Raw genomic sequence first — 15,581 nt, forward strand, 5'->3', positions numbered from 1 at the left:
CTTGCTCTTTTCAGCCTCTTGCAGCCACTATTTGCATGGCCCAGATGGCAGCCCTTATCTGCAGAGAAGGCTGTGAGGAACAAGGCTGGGAAGGGAGCAGACAGCAGTGTATTTCAGCCTCAGATCCTGAGTCTGTATTAAAAGCATATGGGAAATATGAAAAAGGTAATAACCCATCTGTTTTTAATATAGGACATGGGATTTGATGTTTGGCAACCTTACTGTGTACTCTCTTGATATTGCATAATGTTATTTTTTTATGTTGTGCACTACTGAGCCTTACCCAAGTATAAGCATATTCCATCTATACAAGAAAGAAATTGGATTTGTCTAAGACTTACTTTCTCTAATTAATACCATATCCTCTAACATTTACCACTGACCCCTGTACCATCATGATGTCTGTTGGCTGCTAGTGATACAAACTACTATTCACACGCTTAACTTTTCTACTAGGCACTTTGTGGCTTACAATAGTGAAGCACCGAGAGTAAGGACACTGGTCTGTGACCATAGGAGTCTTGTGTTTTGTTGTTTGGTTTTGGTTTGTTGGGCTTGTTTGGGGGTTTTTTGAACTGGGGTTTTATTAAACACAGTGGGAAATTATTATTTGCAATATCAAATCTTAAATCACGCCCAAACTGAAGATATACAATATTTTTATCAGCAGAACTAACATCACTACTGTCAGTGGGGATATTTGTGTTATGATGCAGGATACTACAAAATGGGACAGCAAAAAAATGTTGTAGGAAGTTTTACAGCCTGTGATAGGAAATGTTATCCTGTCTTTATGCCATTCCAAGACATGCCGTAACCTGTAGAGTGGGACAGGTACAAGGCCCCTCATTCAGTGTGTTTATTATTGATGATCAGAACAAGAGAAGCAACAATAGCTACACTGTGTGAAAGGAACAAGGTATAGGTTTTTTAGAGTAAGTTCACCAGAACTCTATTAAATGCCTATAGATTCCTGGATGCATTAATGTTACATCACGGAGGCAGGGAAGCAGAGATCACCGAAAGGAGAGGACCATCCTCTTCTGTGTGCCAGGGAAGAAACCTTGCGGCTGCCTTTTTTCATGCATAAATGACATCTCCACACTGGGGACTCTGCTCTCCCGGCTGGGGTTTGCCTTCCCATGTGTGCATGCTCTGTGAAAGCAGTCCTAACAGCAAGGATCAGGAGAGGTCTGCTTTATTACAGAGACAAGAGCAATGCTAACTTAAAGCCATAGATTCACCATCTCAGTAGGGGAAGACCTGGGATGCTTATTGAAGAGAATACTAACATCACCATATCACAGGACCAGCTCAGAGCTCATCCACGCTGAGCTGCTTGGGCTCCTCTGCAGCGTTATTTATTGCTCCCCATCAGTCATAGCTTTTCTGGAATTACTCATGGCTGACATTTCTGATGCAATAAGGCCACAGATAACTTGTGAAATGAAATCAGGGTTTTCCTGTTGGGACATGTAGTATCCTCACTGTCTATCTGTCTCTCTTTAGGCAGTACATGCTAGCACAGGCAAGGATAATGGGGCTGGGATTACAAGTCAGACTAAGTATTCCAGTGTATTTTTCTGTGGAAGGAAAAGAGAAATATTTTTACCCCTGAGTTGTGCAAAATCCAGTCAGGTTGTCAGATATATGCAGAACCTGCACTCCTGCCGGGCCAGTCTCCCTGCTGTTTCAGACTAGTGGCTCCTCTTCATCAAGACAACAACAAAATCTTCGATCAGCAGAGACTGGGTGTTTGTCTTTGCAACCCAGGACAGTGAGGCTGAAGGGAGCCCTGGAATCCTTGCTGTAGCTGGGTAGCTAGGCAGTAAGTCTGTATATAATACTGCCAAGATGTTAAAAAAATGACTTGTCTGTTATGATCTGAAACGCTGTTTTACATGATTTTAATTTAACTCCTTTGTTAGGGTCACTTCAAGCATGGCTCATTGGTTTGTCAAGGAAAGATAGAGGTGATTGCTATGACTGCTACAGTCTTGCACAGCTGGAGAATCAGAGATGACTATCACATAGTTTTATCTTCTTGTGAGTGTCTGTGTATTAATATATATTGCAATGTGTTTACAGATAGAAATCTCTGTTTTGCAGAGTTTGCCTAATATGAATGTAAATATAAAAGTGAAAGAACAAGAGAGCACAACAACAAATATATTGTGTATGTTTGTGTGGGGTGCCTTTATACAAAATCTGAAATATAAAGCTGGGTAGTCATCCAGAAGCCATTTAGTCCATATCTCCACACTAGAGCAGGATACTTTGCTCCTTCATGATGGGCCTTTAACCTGCTACAAACTGAAATTTGCAAGCATTAATCTTTCTTTATTAAGAGCTAGGTTTGGGGTAGCATGTGAAAAAAAAAGTGTGTGTACCGGAAATAATGGTGTTTGAGATGCACAGCAAGCAATAAAAGTGAAGCAAATCATCAAAGAACTGCTCATTCAGACAGCAATACCCATGCAGAGGACTAAATGAGAAATTACTCTTAATTCGCTATGTCACACGGCATACACACAGGCAGGCACAGTTAGAGGTCCAAACTACATTAATTCTGACACATCCTAACCCCAAAGGGCTTGGGTTTGGTGACCTTCATGCAGATTTCAGGCAGGCTGCTGTATGGAATTGCACAGGGTTTTAAAAAAGGGAGGGGACAGCTTTTTTCTCTGTAGGGATCCAGCTTTCCCTCCAGTGGGTAGGCAAAGGCAGGATACTAAAAATCCTGACTTCAGAGCTAAAGTTATTGCTGCACTTTGAGGCTCTATCAAGAGCCACACACCCCTGAAGTGAAAATGTGGAAAAGGTGATACTCAGTAACTTAAACTTTAAAGTTAAAATTAAGCTTATATAATTTAAAGTCAGATGTTCATAGGGACACTATAGAGGGCATATGCTTGAGTAGCGTATGCCACTCTGCTTGTTGATGTACAAAAAAGACAAAGTCAGTTCAAATAGGTACAGGGAATGACATTCGAGATGATCATGGAAATGGAGTTTATTTTAAGATGTAAAGAATAGAATCATTTAGTAAAGGGTTTGGTTTGCTTAACTTGGCAAAGCAAGGCTGAGGGAAGATATCACCCTATCTGTGAAAATATGTTGGAAGAGCAAATACCAGAGAGGAAGCTCTAGACACTAATGGACAATGACAGTGCAGGAACAAATGGGTATAAAATATCAAGAGGTAAATATGCATGTAAAAACCAAGAAGGTTCCTCCTTGGAGAATAAAATGGAAGAATCTTGCAATAGAACTGGAAGGAGACCATTTCCCATTCAACACCACTCTATTTCCTGATTTTTTTTCCCACATGGACAAAGTTATATTCTGACCTTTTTTTTTTTTTTTCAAATAATTTGGGAATAGCTGAGGCCCATTTTTGGCCAACATCTCATTTAGCAGCCTAGTAAGAATGTGGAAAAGTACACATGAATAACCTAGAAGGTTTCTAATCAGAGGAATGGGATTCTGTAATGGGCTATTTATAGGAGTGATGGGATAAGAAGTTTCATGAGAATAAAGTGCAGGCTCATACATGTATAAATGGTGTTATGTCATATAAAACCATATGGTCATATTGCACTTTAGGAATCAAGATGAATTTCACTATTTTGTTCTCAGTTCAAATTCTTTTCAAACTGGAAAACTGAGTAGTTGTGGGATCTGTCAACAAGAGGTAGATGGTCCTAATGAACTCACTCAGACACATCTGGGTCTCAGAGGTGAAGTATTTTTATCACAAATTCTTTTGCTAATTTTTTGCTTCTGGTGGCATTTTTAGCAGAAAATCCAGGAACTGAAATTTGGCATTAAAACTGGTGGTGTCAGAAAGGAACAGGCGTACCAGGGATGTTGATACTAACAAGGCCTTTGACTATGTAGATGTTAGGCTGCAGGTCTGCTATTTTAGCATTTTTCTTCAAATTGAATTCAGAGTGGGGAAACTGAGGAGATATCTTGTGGGGCCTGTTCATGGTCAGTAGAGGAATTAAACTGCAGCTGAAGCAGAAACACTTTTCGTTCAAGGACTGTTCCAAATAAGCAGAAAGTATACCTTGCAGAGTAGGTATATGAATCATTCATGCAGGTTGAATGTAGTGCCACAGCATAGATTCCTGCTAATTACAATGATGTCTGTTTATAAGATTGAGTGTCTGGTTTTGAGGGGGAAACAACCAAAACCAGTCAAAGTAGTCTGCCCTTTTGTATATGATCCTTGTGTGAAGCCAGTATTTCCCTTGTAAGTTTTCAAACAAATCTCAAAAATACCCTTCTAGACAACAGATATGGAGCTTCACATCATCCCCGCAAATCAGATAGTAATAGTTTTTCATCACTGCTCTCCTGCACTGGAAACCTTCTGGTAGTGTAGGGGTTAAAGGGTCTATCACCAACTATGAATTCCCCAGGCTACATTTCACCTCAGAGCCTTAAACTAAATTTCTGTTAGTATCTACTGTACATGGTAAACTTACCTTAAAACTTGCCAATCCCACTCAAAGGTGACACCCGTGAATTACAAGATTCAGACAATTAGAAGTCCTACCCACACTGTAACCGTAGTGGAAACCACAGATCTCTCTGACAATGGGCTTCCAAAAACCAACTGGTTGCTCTGCAGGAAGGGAGCAGGAGGTAGGAAAGGTGAAAAGAGAGCAGGAGAGAGCAGAGGAGGGGGAAGATGAAGAGGGTAGGAGAGACTTGGGAAATGGACCATGGGAGTTTGCAGGTCTCTATGAGAGGAAGGAGGGATATATTGCCATATATTCTCCACACCCAGTGTGGCTCTTTGAAAATGAAGGGTTTGTGTTAAATCTCAGTTAAAAATTAAGAGGATCAGCTCAAGAAGAGCTTTTCCCAATTCCCTGTCATTCCCCCAGAACTTATGGCTGTTTGGACACATGCAGGAGTGCCAGGAGTGTCCCCATTGTCTTTCTCAGTCACTGGAAAGAGATCTGGTCCTAACACTGGTACCCCAGTGCTGTCAAACAAAACCTGCATTGCTCATGTCACATTTGGATCTTTTTTCCCCCTTAACAATTCATGGGACCTGCAGTAAAAGCAATGCTTTACATGACGTGTGCACACAGCAGAGAGGAGCTGCCAGCCACGTCTCCGAGGGACCGATCCTTTCCCCACTCCTCCTTATTTAACATGTGAGATGTGCCGCCTCTATCAGCAGAGCTTGTCTAGGGTGACATTCAAGTGAGCGACGGCCGTGTCAGCTCCTGGGTCAGCTCGCTTTGCTGTCACATCACGCTCTTGACCACTGCTGTGTGTTGGATGGGAAACGGAGAAAAATTCTTCCACATGCTTTGTTAGCAGAATTCTGGCAAGCAAAGAGTTAAATGTCTTGGGGTGCTGGGTCTTTGTGGGGATGTGTGCACGTATATGTATGTATACGTGTGTGTGTGTATATATATATATATACACACACCTTGGTTTGGCTGCAGGACCTCGTGCCCGCAGGCCACAGTCACATTATCATCTGGAAATTGGATAACGACAGCACAATGACAAATCCAGGTTGCTTGCAATAAGGTGCTAATCCCTTTGCTTTAATATCGGAGCAGCGTGTAATGATGTTTGGACATCACTCCAGTTTACTGACGACCCCACTGGGGCCAGCAATAGAAGCGTACAACTGTCTAACAAGCCATCAGGTGACCGCCGTCGTCAAAGCAACGGAGGATGCAATCTAATCTTCCCTCCATCCCTTCCAGCTCCCAATAAGGACCAGATTATAGAAGTGGCCCATCAATGCTTGGTAACTCGAATCAATTAACGTTAATTCGCACAATGCTATGATGTATTGTGATCACTTTCATTTCAGAGAAGGGGGAAGAAATTGCTATAATTCACCTAAAATGAGGTTGTCTATGGTGCTGAGGTATTAATTGGGTGTCCATATTAAATGGAAAAGGAGCACGGTAGTGAAGGAAAAGTGGATGAGTGACTCTCTTGGCTGCTATTGACCTATCAGAAGAAGACAGTGCCCTTTTCCTTTGCTTTTATCTATTACAGTTTTCCCTATTGCGTGTCAAGTTGATGTATTATAAAAAATTCATTTGGTGACCTTTCACCCCCCTAGCAGATTAAACAATTTCACTGGGATGGCATCATTAACAGGGCCTTGCATTTAATGATGATTTCTCTAAAAGGCCACGGAGATTCGATTTTAAGCTAACAGATTTATTGCACTATTATAACATATCGTAAAAAACTGTACCACCTACGGTCTGGTTTTAGGATAGAAACTGTTTAAGAGTTTATGTGGAGCTTAAAGTGGTATTACCTTGGGATACACAGCAGCAGCAAGGCTCTGACCTCCGGCGGGATGCTGTTTACATTTAATAAAGACGTTTCTCCAACAGTAAACTTCGGGAGTGTGTTATGGAGGAGGCCTGGCTTAGCTCCTCACCACTAGCAGGCGGCTTTGTAAGTAAGGGTGGTTCACTTGTCTACAGCAATTCTCTCCTATTTGATGGACCTACTCTGTCCTTCTCATTGTAAATGTTCCTGCTGGTCCCACCTCACCCTTGAGTGGATCCACCTAGCTCCTCCAGTCTCCCTTTTTTTCTTTTTTAAGGTGTTTTACCACTCTAGACCACAGGAATCTGGGCCCCTCCAGCTGCATCTACCAGGCAGCTGCTTGCCTTCAGCTTTTGGTGCCACTGGGATTGAAAAGTGCTAAACAAAGGTTGTCTGAGCAGGGAGGAAGACTGCCCTTATGGGGGAAACATGTCTGTGTGTTCCTGGGAAGCTGTGTTCATGCTCTGTGACTATATTTACTGATTTGTAAAAGGGGGAAAAAATTCTTGAAAGCTAAATTCGGAGCCATTTGTAACTTGGAAAATCTCTAGCAAATGGAGAAATGGAGATCTGATGGTGGTAGTGTCCCAAAAAGCTGATATCAGAAGAAGTTGCTCAAAAAGACTCAGTATTTTAATTAAGGTATACTCCAAGAATGTATGCATTGAACCTCTTTTTCGGAACTTTTTCAGTCTAACCAATTTACCTGGTGCTTCCAACCACAGCAAAATATCCATCTTCTAATTAAAGAATCTTTGCTTTATGAAAGGAAACATCCACAATGATTAGATAAAGAAGCATACTCCTCTTGTCCAGCCTTGCCCACAGAGGTATTCAGTTACTTGCTTCTTATCCCAGTTCACCATGAAACTAGGCCCCCTTGCTACTTCTCCGCACTACTAGATCTTCTCTTGTTAGCTTCCTGCCATCACAGCATCTGATATCCAGGACAGTGGACACATGGCTTTGTTCAAAGCTCCCTGCTGATGCTACCTAGAGTATGCATTTGGGTGCCTATGATTTTGAATTTTGGTCTTATTGACTCAATCTACATAAAAGAAGGGAGACATGTCCAATAACATGGGTCCTGTTCAGTCCATTAGTCCTCATAAGGAGATATGATCAGTATTACATATCTATTGTTTTTCTGTTGTCAAGGAATGCTGCAGCCTGCTTTCCACTGGCATTTATTTCCCCTATCTTTGATTTCTTATTATAATATGGGGGAAAAAGGGCATCGGTGGAAATAAAATGCATCCTTCAGATAGCTTTTTTGCTTAAAGTAGGAATGATCTAAGACTGCTCACCATCTTTTGGATGCTCACATCTCTTTCCCTGTCTCTATTACTTAATGTTAAGATCTGCAGGGGGAGACAAAGCTCTAACAGTGCAGCTGAGAGGGCACAGGTACCTGGTTTCTGGCTAACTTCATCACCACATGACATGAGAACGCACTTCTTACCCAAAGATGCTAAATTCCTCACAGCCCTTCCAGTGAATCCGTACCTACTTTGCCTTACACAAGTCCTCAGTTTACCTATCTCCAGTCTTCACAACAGCATCTTCTTTCTTGTAGCCTGTCTTCACTCAAAATCACCACCTTTTCAAGAATAAAAAAATATCTCTTTGGCTTGACCATGATGCATTTTGACATATTATTTATTCCACAAATTCTTCCCAATCTCCTCCTCCTACCAAGGATATACTGATGCCACAACACCACCATTGCAGACGTATGCAGACAACTGCTCAGTTAGCTTCGTTGTCTATGTTTATTAGGAAATTAAATAGGTTAGGGACTGTTCTCTGGCACCAAGGGCATCTGATATGGATCAGCCTGTGTCCATAAAATTAAATTATCTCACCCACCATTTATGGGTGGCCTCATCCAAACTGCCAGGTGAGAATATTCTCTGACTGTATTAGCTCCCAGATCATCTGGGAGTTGTACTGGACTTTGCTATTGGGCCTGGACCACAGCTTGAAATGGACTGACAGCTTAACAGTAGAGGTGATCAAGTGTCAGTGCCAAGGCTTGTCCTTTGGCATTATTTAGTTTTCTAGTATAGACATATCTATCAACTTTAATGGACCCTTGACCCAGTCTCTCAGTCTGATCTTTTTCCCTGTGAAGTCAACTGATATTATTATTATTGTTGTTGTTGTTGTCGTCACTATTATAGTTATTGTTGTAATTACAATTAAAATGACAAGCTCTCCTTGATTTCAGGGAGACTTCCTTTCCTCTGACCCAAATCTCTCCACCTAGTTTCTTAATCATGCCTTAATACTTGCAGTAGACCCTCTATTTTCTTTGTTACTAAAGAGCAGACACTTGTTCTCCCGCAGAGCCTCGGCATGTTCAGTAGACATGTGTTGGCACTGACAGTGAAAGGATCTGGGATCCTGACCCTGGTGTCCCTGCCGACTCAGGTATCAGGAGCGGCGTCTGCTTGCTCGCTGTGCCCACATTTAAAAGAACTGCAAGGCACTGAGCAACTGAGCTGCTCCCCGTTGAGTGCTGTCGGCAGGGAACTGCAAACCAGCCTGCTTCTTCCCAGCAAGGGACTTCAGGGCAGTGACAAAACAGCATGCTCTTCATGCCATCAGGAGGAAGGCAGGTCTTCTCGCTCCGGTTCTTGCTAACCTACAGGCATGCTTGTCTATCCCCACCTCCCAGTGACAAAGCTATGCCAGGAAAGCCTATTTTCCTTCCAGCACAAATCACCAAGGGAGCAGCAGGCTGCTCTTCTCTCCCCCTGCTCCTCCACACTGACACTCACTCGCAGGAACGTAACTCGTCGTGTGCAGGGTTGCACCCTAAAGCAGGGGCTCCCTTGCAGCACGAGTCAGATTGGACCATGTGGGATAGACACACCATGTTCTGCACTGTGTTAGCTGGATTCAAATCACCTGAAAAGAGATATTAATTTTTAAGCATGCATGTGTATTTTTATTTTGTTTTGTTTTCTTTGCTCTTACTCACCCTAGGGAGTAGGAACGTCTGCTTCCTACAGTCACATTTTGCAGCAGCCTTCCTTTAAGTGTGAGGTGAGCACAGTTTTACCGTGTAGGTATTGGGGTGTAGAATCAGGGAATTTCATGCCAACATTTTTCCTGTTTGTTGGCAGTTTTAAAGAAGTTGTAGAGAGAAAAAAAAATTTTCTTGGCTTACAGGAACCATGCCAAGACACACCTAAACTTGTCTGGACTAAGCTAGAGCCAGGGAGCTTACAGAAAGTGCAAATCCCTGCCATGAAAACAGGAATGACTTGGTGTATTGTTTCTGCAGTGAGTTTCAGTTTCAGTGCTGAATGCATATTTATGGAAGAAGGTGGATAAGAGCACTGATGAACACATTGGTGACTTTGACATGAATTTCAAATATAAATCTGCCTTTCAGACTTTCCCACTCACAAAAAAAGAAAAAGAACAAGAACTGAAGTTTAAATCCTTGAGCTAGGTCTCGAGACTGTAGGTATCCTTAAGCCCTTAGCTGATCTTCCCAGTGTCTGTGGTTTGGACCAGTATTTCCCATCAGATGCAGTATAAACAGTTTCTGGTTTGTAATGAATACCCCAAAAAATAAAACACAAACAAACCAAAACTCAAAACAAAAAACTGAGTGAAACCAAAGGAAACTTATGCTCCATGTATCTTCTGTTTCTAAAACACCTTTAAGCAAACACTAGAGATGGATGAATAGCTTTTCTACTTTCATTTCAAGACAATACCAAGCCCCCAGCCACTTCACTGCGTTTGCAGATTAGAGGGTTTTATATATATATATAAATTATATACATATACAAGATACTGAATGACACAAAGCTCTGGGAGAGAGAATGAAATGATAGAGGCTCAGAATAAGGTGTTGATTCTTTATTCAAATGCAAAAACCCTCTCCTGGGATGCTCTAATTTAAATTTCAGAATTGGAAAAACCAATGTCTTTCAATTGGGTGTCTGTATACTGCTGTATTTTGGTGTTCAGAGTTCACAGATAATGAAGGATAAGAACACAGGTATGTCAGGATAAAGAAATGCAGTGAAGCCCTGTAAGTGCTGTGCTTGTGTAGATGAACTGAAAACTTTGTTCTTAGAGGAGCTCAGAGGTGTTCATTGGAAATCTTTCTGCCGGACAAGAAGCATTTGCAGCCTCTGCTGTTATCAGTGCACTGCAATGAAGACTTTGGGGCTAAGGCATTGGGTTTCTGAATCCATAAAATCCCGGTCTCTGCCACATACGTTCAGTGTGATACCAGGGAAATAATTTATTTTGTTAATTTCTCAGTTTTCCATCTGTAAATTTGGGATTGAAACAAAAGGATTTTTTATTACTTTGGTGCTGCTATCTGCTTGGAAGTGATGTCTGTTCCATATTTCTGTACATGCTGCTCTCAACCAAGGAATCAAAGTGCCATGATAAGTTAAATTAGTCGTCATTTGGTATAGTGCTCCTTCCTATTCATAACAGACACTAAGTATTGTATTACTAAGGTAGAAAATCCCATGAACAGAAAGTCATTTCTAGGTAAGTTGCAAATTACTTCTGGGACTAGCATTGTGTGTTTTCATAGCATTAATCTTCTGGTTTTCTTTTTTTTTTTTTTTTTTCTTTTTTTACATTCTTTTGCATGTGAAAGAAATGGAAGCAGACAACATCCTGAAACAGGCTTGTATGTGAGACCTTATAACATCTCTGTTCAGGTGCAGCCCTCAGATGGAGAAACTGAAAAACAGCTTCCTGTACAGCCAAAAATCATTTTTCTGGACAGGAAGGTAGGATTTGCCCCTCTGTGGATGGACGCTTCTATTAATTCTGTACAATTTTGAAATTTCCAATCCAAAAGCTATGAGACAGACCTAAATATGGCATAGGACAGCTCTATTAATAAATATGGCAAAGGATACCTCTAGAAGTAAGCAATCATTGGCATTCTGGAAACATCCTCCAGGATGGACTATGTTCACGTTTTTCAGCTTTTTCCTGTGAGTGTTAGATTCATGCTGTACAAATGATTGTGTGCAGTTTTCTGATTTCCGCTCCTAAAGCTTAAAGGTTACCATTGAGGAATGTGGGAACAGCAATGGAATCATGAAGGCTGGTAATATCAGGTGATGTGATTTAGCACTGCCAGAGGTATTAACACGAGTCTTGGAAACAGCAGACTAGGTCCAATGAGTCCTTAGAAGCTGGTTGGTTGTTGGACTAAATTCAGTCCAGGTGAAATCTGCATAGCATGGCTTCCTGCTGTGTTTCTGTTTCCTTTATATTTTCATGTCCTCTTTGCTGTTTTACAACTGTTTCCTGTTATGGAATCTTTCCCATTTTGCTGGACAGGTGAAAGTAGAGCCACTGAATAGCGAGCCCCAGGTACAATGGTGTCAAATCTAAGCTTGGACAGCTTTGTGGACATTATTTCTGGATGCAAAGCTGCTTTCCAATAAAACCAGCTCTGTATATCTATTACCCATGAGACTGGATTTACAACTTTGAGGCACAAAACTTTCAGCTTCTTTCTATTTCACTCAGTTCCCTACACACAGGCATCTTGTTGCATTGTAGGCTGTGGAATATATTATTTGGCATCCAGCTCCTGTAGAAAGGTAAGACCTTTCCACAAGTCAACTCTGCTGGATGTCAAACATTGTTGGCTACCTGAAATGACACACAAAACTTACATCTAGGTAGTTGAGTCTTCCCTTGAGTTTCATACCCTTTTTCAGCCATGTTTCAGGTTTTCTACTAGTCTTGAGACCAGTAGCTCCCTCAAAAAATAAAAAACCCTGAAAGCTAATAGTTTTATGTACACATAGACTATTATGGCTGGATTTCTTTCACTGAGTGTATGAGGAACTTAAATCTTCACCCTGACTAAACAGACAGACTGAATCTACTCAGTTTCCTTGAATCTGTGGAGTCACCATCCTTGGAGATATTCAAAAGCTGTCTGGACATAGTCCTGGGCAATCCCTTCTACCCGGCCCTACTTCAGCAGAGGGCTGGACCAATTGACCTCCAGAGGTCCCTTCCAACTTCAACCATGCTGTGATTCTGTGAACTTAGATGCCATACATGCCACAGTGTCAAAATCAGCTACTTCTCATAGGTAATGTAAATGGGACGCTAGATACTTCAAGTGAAGCAGAAAACCTTGCCAGAGTTTATTGAAACAGACCTGAAGTTGCCAGAACTGGTATGTTTGAGCTTAAGCTCATCTTAAAGAGATATGGTGAGCTTTGTGACATTTATAACATGTGACATGTAGATGCAAACTGCCCTCCTGCTGGCCATTAAAAAATTATTACAATTGTTAAAAACCTCACAACTCCTCTTGTTGAGGAGACCAGACTTAATTCTTCTCTTTTTTTCTTCCTCCCAGGGTCAAAGAGTTGACAAACTGGGGCCTCCTTCAGAACCCTGGGTTGTATCAGCTCACCTCAAGGGCTCCTCTGAGGCTGTGCTAAAAGGTTTGTATGTGTTTTCTTACAGTGAGGGTGATGGCAAAGCACCTATGCAGAATGACTGTGATAAATCTAGAGGTTCTCCCTGAGAAATACTGGGTTTGAAAACTAGTCTTTGAGCTGAAAAAAGGTTTGGAGTAGGAGTTTGGTGAACTGCCCAGTCATATGCTAGAGAAAGAGAAGCTTATACAAAGTATTTTCATGCTCTGGTAGCTTAAAGAGAGTATATCCAGTAGTTTATCTTGAAAAGATTGAAAAATAAAAGAATGAAGATTTAGAAATCCTAATATTTGATTTTTAGCTAATGTTAATAGGGGCAATTTCCTTAATCAATGAGAACCTGTTTGTCCCAGCAAAGGATCTGGCCAAGTACAGACAGAAAACAACTGCCTATTGTTTGTAATTAACATACTTCAACGTGGAAATATTTTTCATGAGGGATGTGAATGTTTCCCTTCTGGTCCTCATTTATTGAAAGACCTGAACTCATGATTAACTCTAAGCATGTGAGTATTTCCCTTGAGGTTATTGAGGCTATGAAGGTACTTAAATATAGAAACTTGTTTAAGTACAGTGATGAACCAAAACCTGTGAATGCTCATATGCTTGTAAATTAGAAAGTGGAAATTATATTGATTATAAAGCATCCTAATTTTCATTGCTAAAATCTTTAAATGTAAGCAAACAGATCACACATTGAAAAGTGAGGTTTCCTATTATAGGTAAAATATTCTGTTTGCAGTAAAGCCATTTTTGTGTTAGCTTTGACTTGAAAAGTTCACATTTGGAGAAGATAAGTGGCACTCATGCTGTAGATCAGGGCTTCTCACCCTTTCAGTCTGTGTTTCTGTTAATTAGAAATTCTTCCTACATCATGGTTCCAGGTTTACAGGTTAGAAAAATCCTTTGGTCTTTTCTCCTGTTTTTCATGCCTTTTCAGGGTGGTACACCTCATAGGTTTAGGAACATGGGTCTAGATGAACCACAGATTATTGGATCAGCTACTGACTAACAGTGGGAGAAAGGAAGGGAGGAAAGGAGAAAGGGAGGAGAGGAAGAAGGAAGAAAGGAGTCAAGGAAGGGAAAAGAAAGAGAAGACAACAAAAAGACAGAAAAGAAAGAGAAGAAGAAAGAAAGAGAAAAAAGAAAGATAGAAAGAAAGAGAGGGAGAAGGAGGAAAAGGGGAGAAAAAGAAAGAAAAGTCACTGAAGAGAAATGCATTTCCCATTCTTTAAAAGATACATGCATCAAATTAATAGTCAATAAACTCCAGCAAAGAAAGAACTGCGTACTACAGATGTTCTGCACGTAATAGTTTGCTGCAGTTTTTCCTTTGACAAACGTCCTTATTGCACTCGTCTTTTGAAGCATATGAAAGCAGCATTTAATCGAAATGGGTCCCGTCTAGCACACTGAGGCTGCTTCATCTGACAGCAGCCAAACTGCCTCATGGAAAGTAGTTTAGCTCCAAATTAGCTTGCTTCTACGTTAAATACCAGCTTGCCTGAAAGATCTTTGTGAAGACTGCCATATATATCTGTAATATTCTGAGCTTTGAAGCATATGTGCCTGAAAGCTGAGACAGTCTCTGTTGAGACGTACAGTACAGTACTCCAGGCTTCATCATAGACTAGAAATGGCAATTATAAAGTATTTGAACGCAGCTGACAAGACCCTCTATAAAAGCAGTGCTACAGTGAGTATCAGAGCCAAGAAAAGTCTTGGTAGTCTGGGCAGATACTGTCATGAGGAGTATCATATACGTAGTAGATAAATAGATGAGCCCGGATCAGGCTGGAGCAATTACAGAAGTCTAGATTCCCACATCTCCATCAAGTCTATTCACAGTATAAATTACTGCTTACTTATACATCACAGGTGGTCCTGGAGACTCATAATGAAATTGGGGTTTTGGGGTGTTAGATGCTGTACAAAAATAGAAAAACATATATATATGTAGTCAAAACTAACTGGGATATTAGTAAATTAAGTAGTACCTGATCATAGAGAGGGGAAACTACCATTTCTATTGCTAGGTCATTAAAATGCAGCCTGCTTTTGCCCAGGACCTTGTCTCAGGCAATTTCTGGCTATGATTCAGAAGTCAACACATCAAAGATGTAATCTCAGTGGGCAGTTTGCATTGCAGCATCTCTGTTTGGAGTCTATAAGAGTTTAAGAGGTTTGACCAGGGCACGCCTGTTCTTCAATGTCAAAGAGCAGATCCTGGCACTGTTTAGCTTGTATCATATACGTGTAGGCATGCAAAATGGGTTAAAACCAGAGAAATTGTCCTGCAGTCTGAACTACCATCAAAAGCCTTGTCCCACCTGCTGAACACTCCTATGTATCTGTGATTGCAAAATGTCTGACTAAGATGCTTGCTACTTCACCACTTTGTTCAATACCCTGAGCAGAGTAGAAACGTCCTCCTTGCGATCAGACTTTATGCACCTTCACCTGTGCTGCTTAACTGCAATAAAATGTCAAACCACCTGCTTCATAAAGCAAATAGTTATTACGTGTTGTCTCTGAGCAGGCAAAAGTCTGAGTTTGTGATCACTGGAGCAAGTCCAGCATCCTAAGGAAGTTCTGACTTCTCACCCCCACCTGAACCAACATTTTTAAATTTGTCAGTCTTTAGGATTTTACCCCTCTCACCCCAAGAACCTGAATGAAGCCCAGATCTGGTCAGCATTGCTCAAAGGCCAGGACTTGGCTGGTGCTCAAAGATACACACAATAAAATGGAGATCCAGTTGCAAAGTAAAATATGACTTTTAAAAAG

The 15,581-nt window shown here is 41.1% G+C and overlaps 1 protein-coding gene across 1 annotated transcript in view; it reads left to right on the plus strand.

Annotated features, from left to right (window-relative positions):
- The window catches only part of PKHD1 (PKHD1 ciliary IPT domain containing fibrocystin/polyductin), a 271,278-nt gene that overhangs the window by 243,949 nt on the left and 11,748 nt on the right, over positions 1-15,581 (plus strand). The window contains exons 61-62 of the mRNA XM_074861360.1: positions 10,973-11,108; positions 12,713-12,800. Of these exons, the coding sequence (XP_074717461.1) occupies positions 10,973-11,108; positions 12,713-12,800 (224 nt within the window). The remainder of the gene's footprint in view (positions 1-10,972; positions 11,109-12,712; positions 12,801-15,581) is intronic.

This window comes from Strix uralensis, chromosome 3 (assembly GCF_047716275.1).
Source record: "Strix uralensis isolate ZFMK-TIS-50842 chromosome 3, bStrUra1, whole genome shotgun sequence".
Lineage (NCBI taxonomy): Eukaryota > Metazoa > Chordata > Aves > Strigiformes > Strigidae > Strix > Strix uralensis.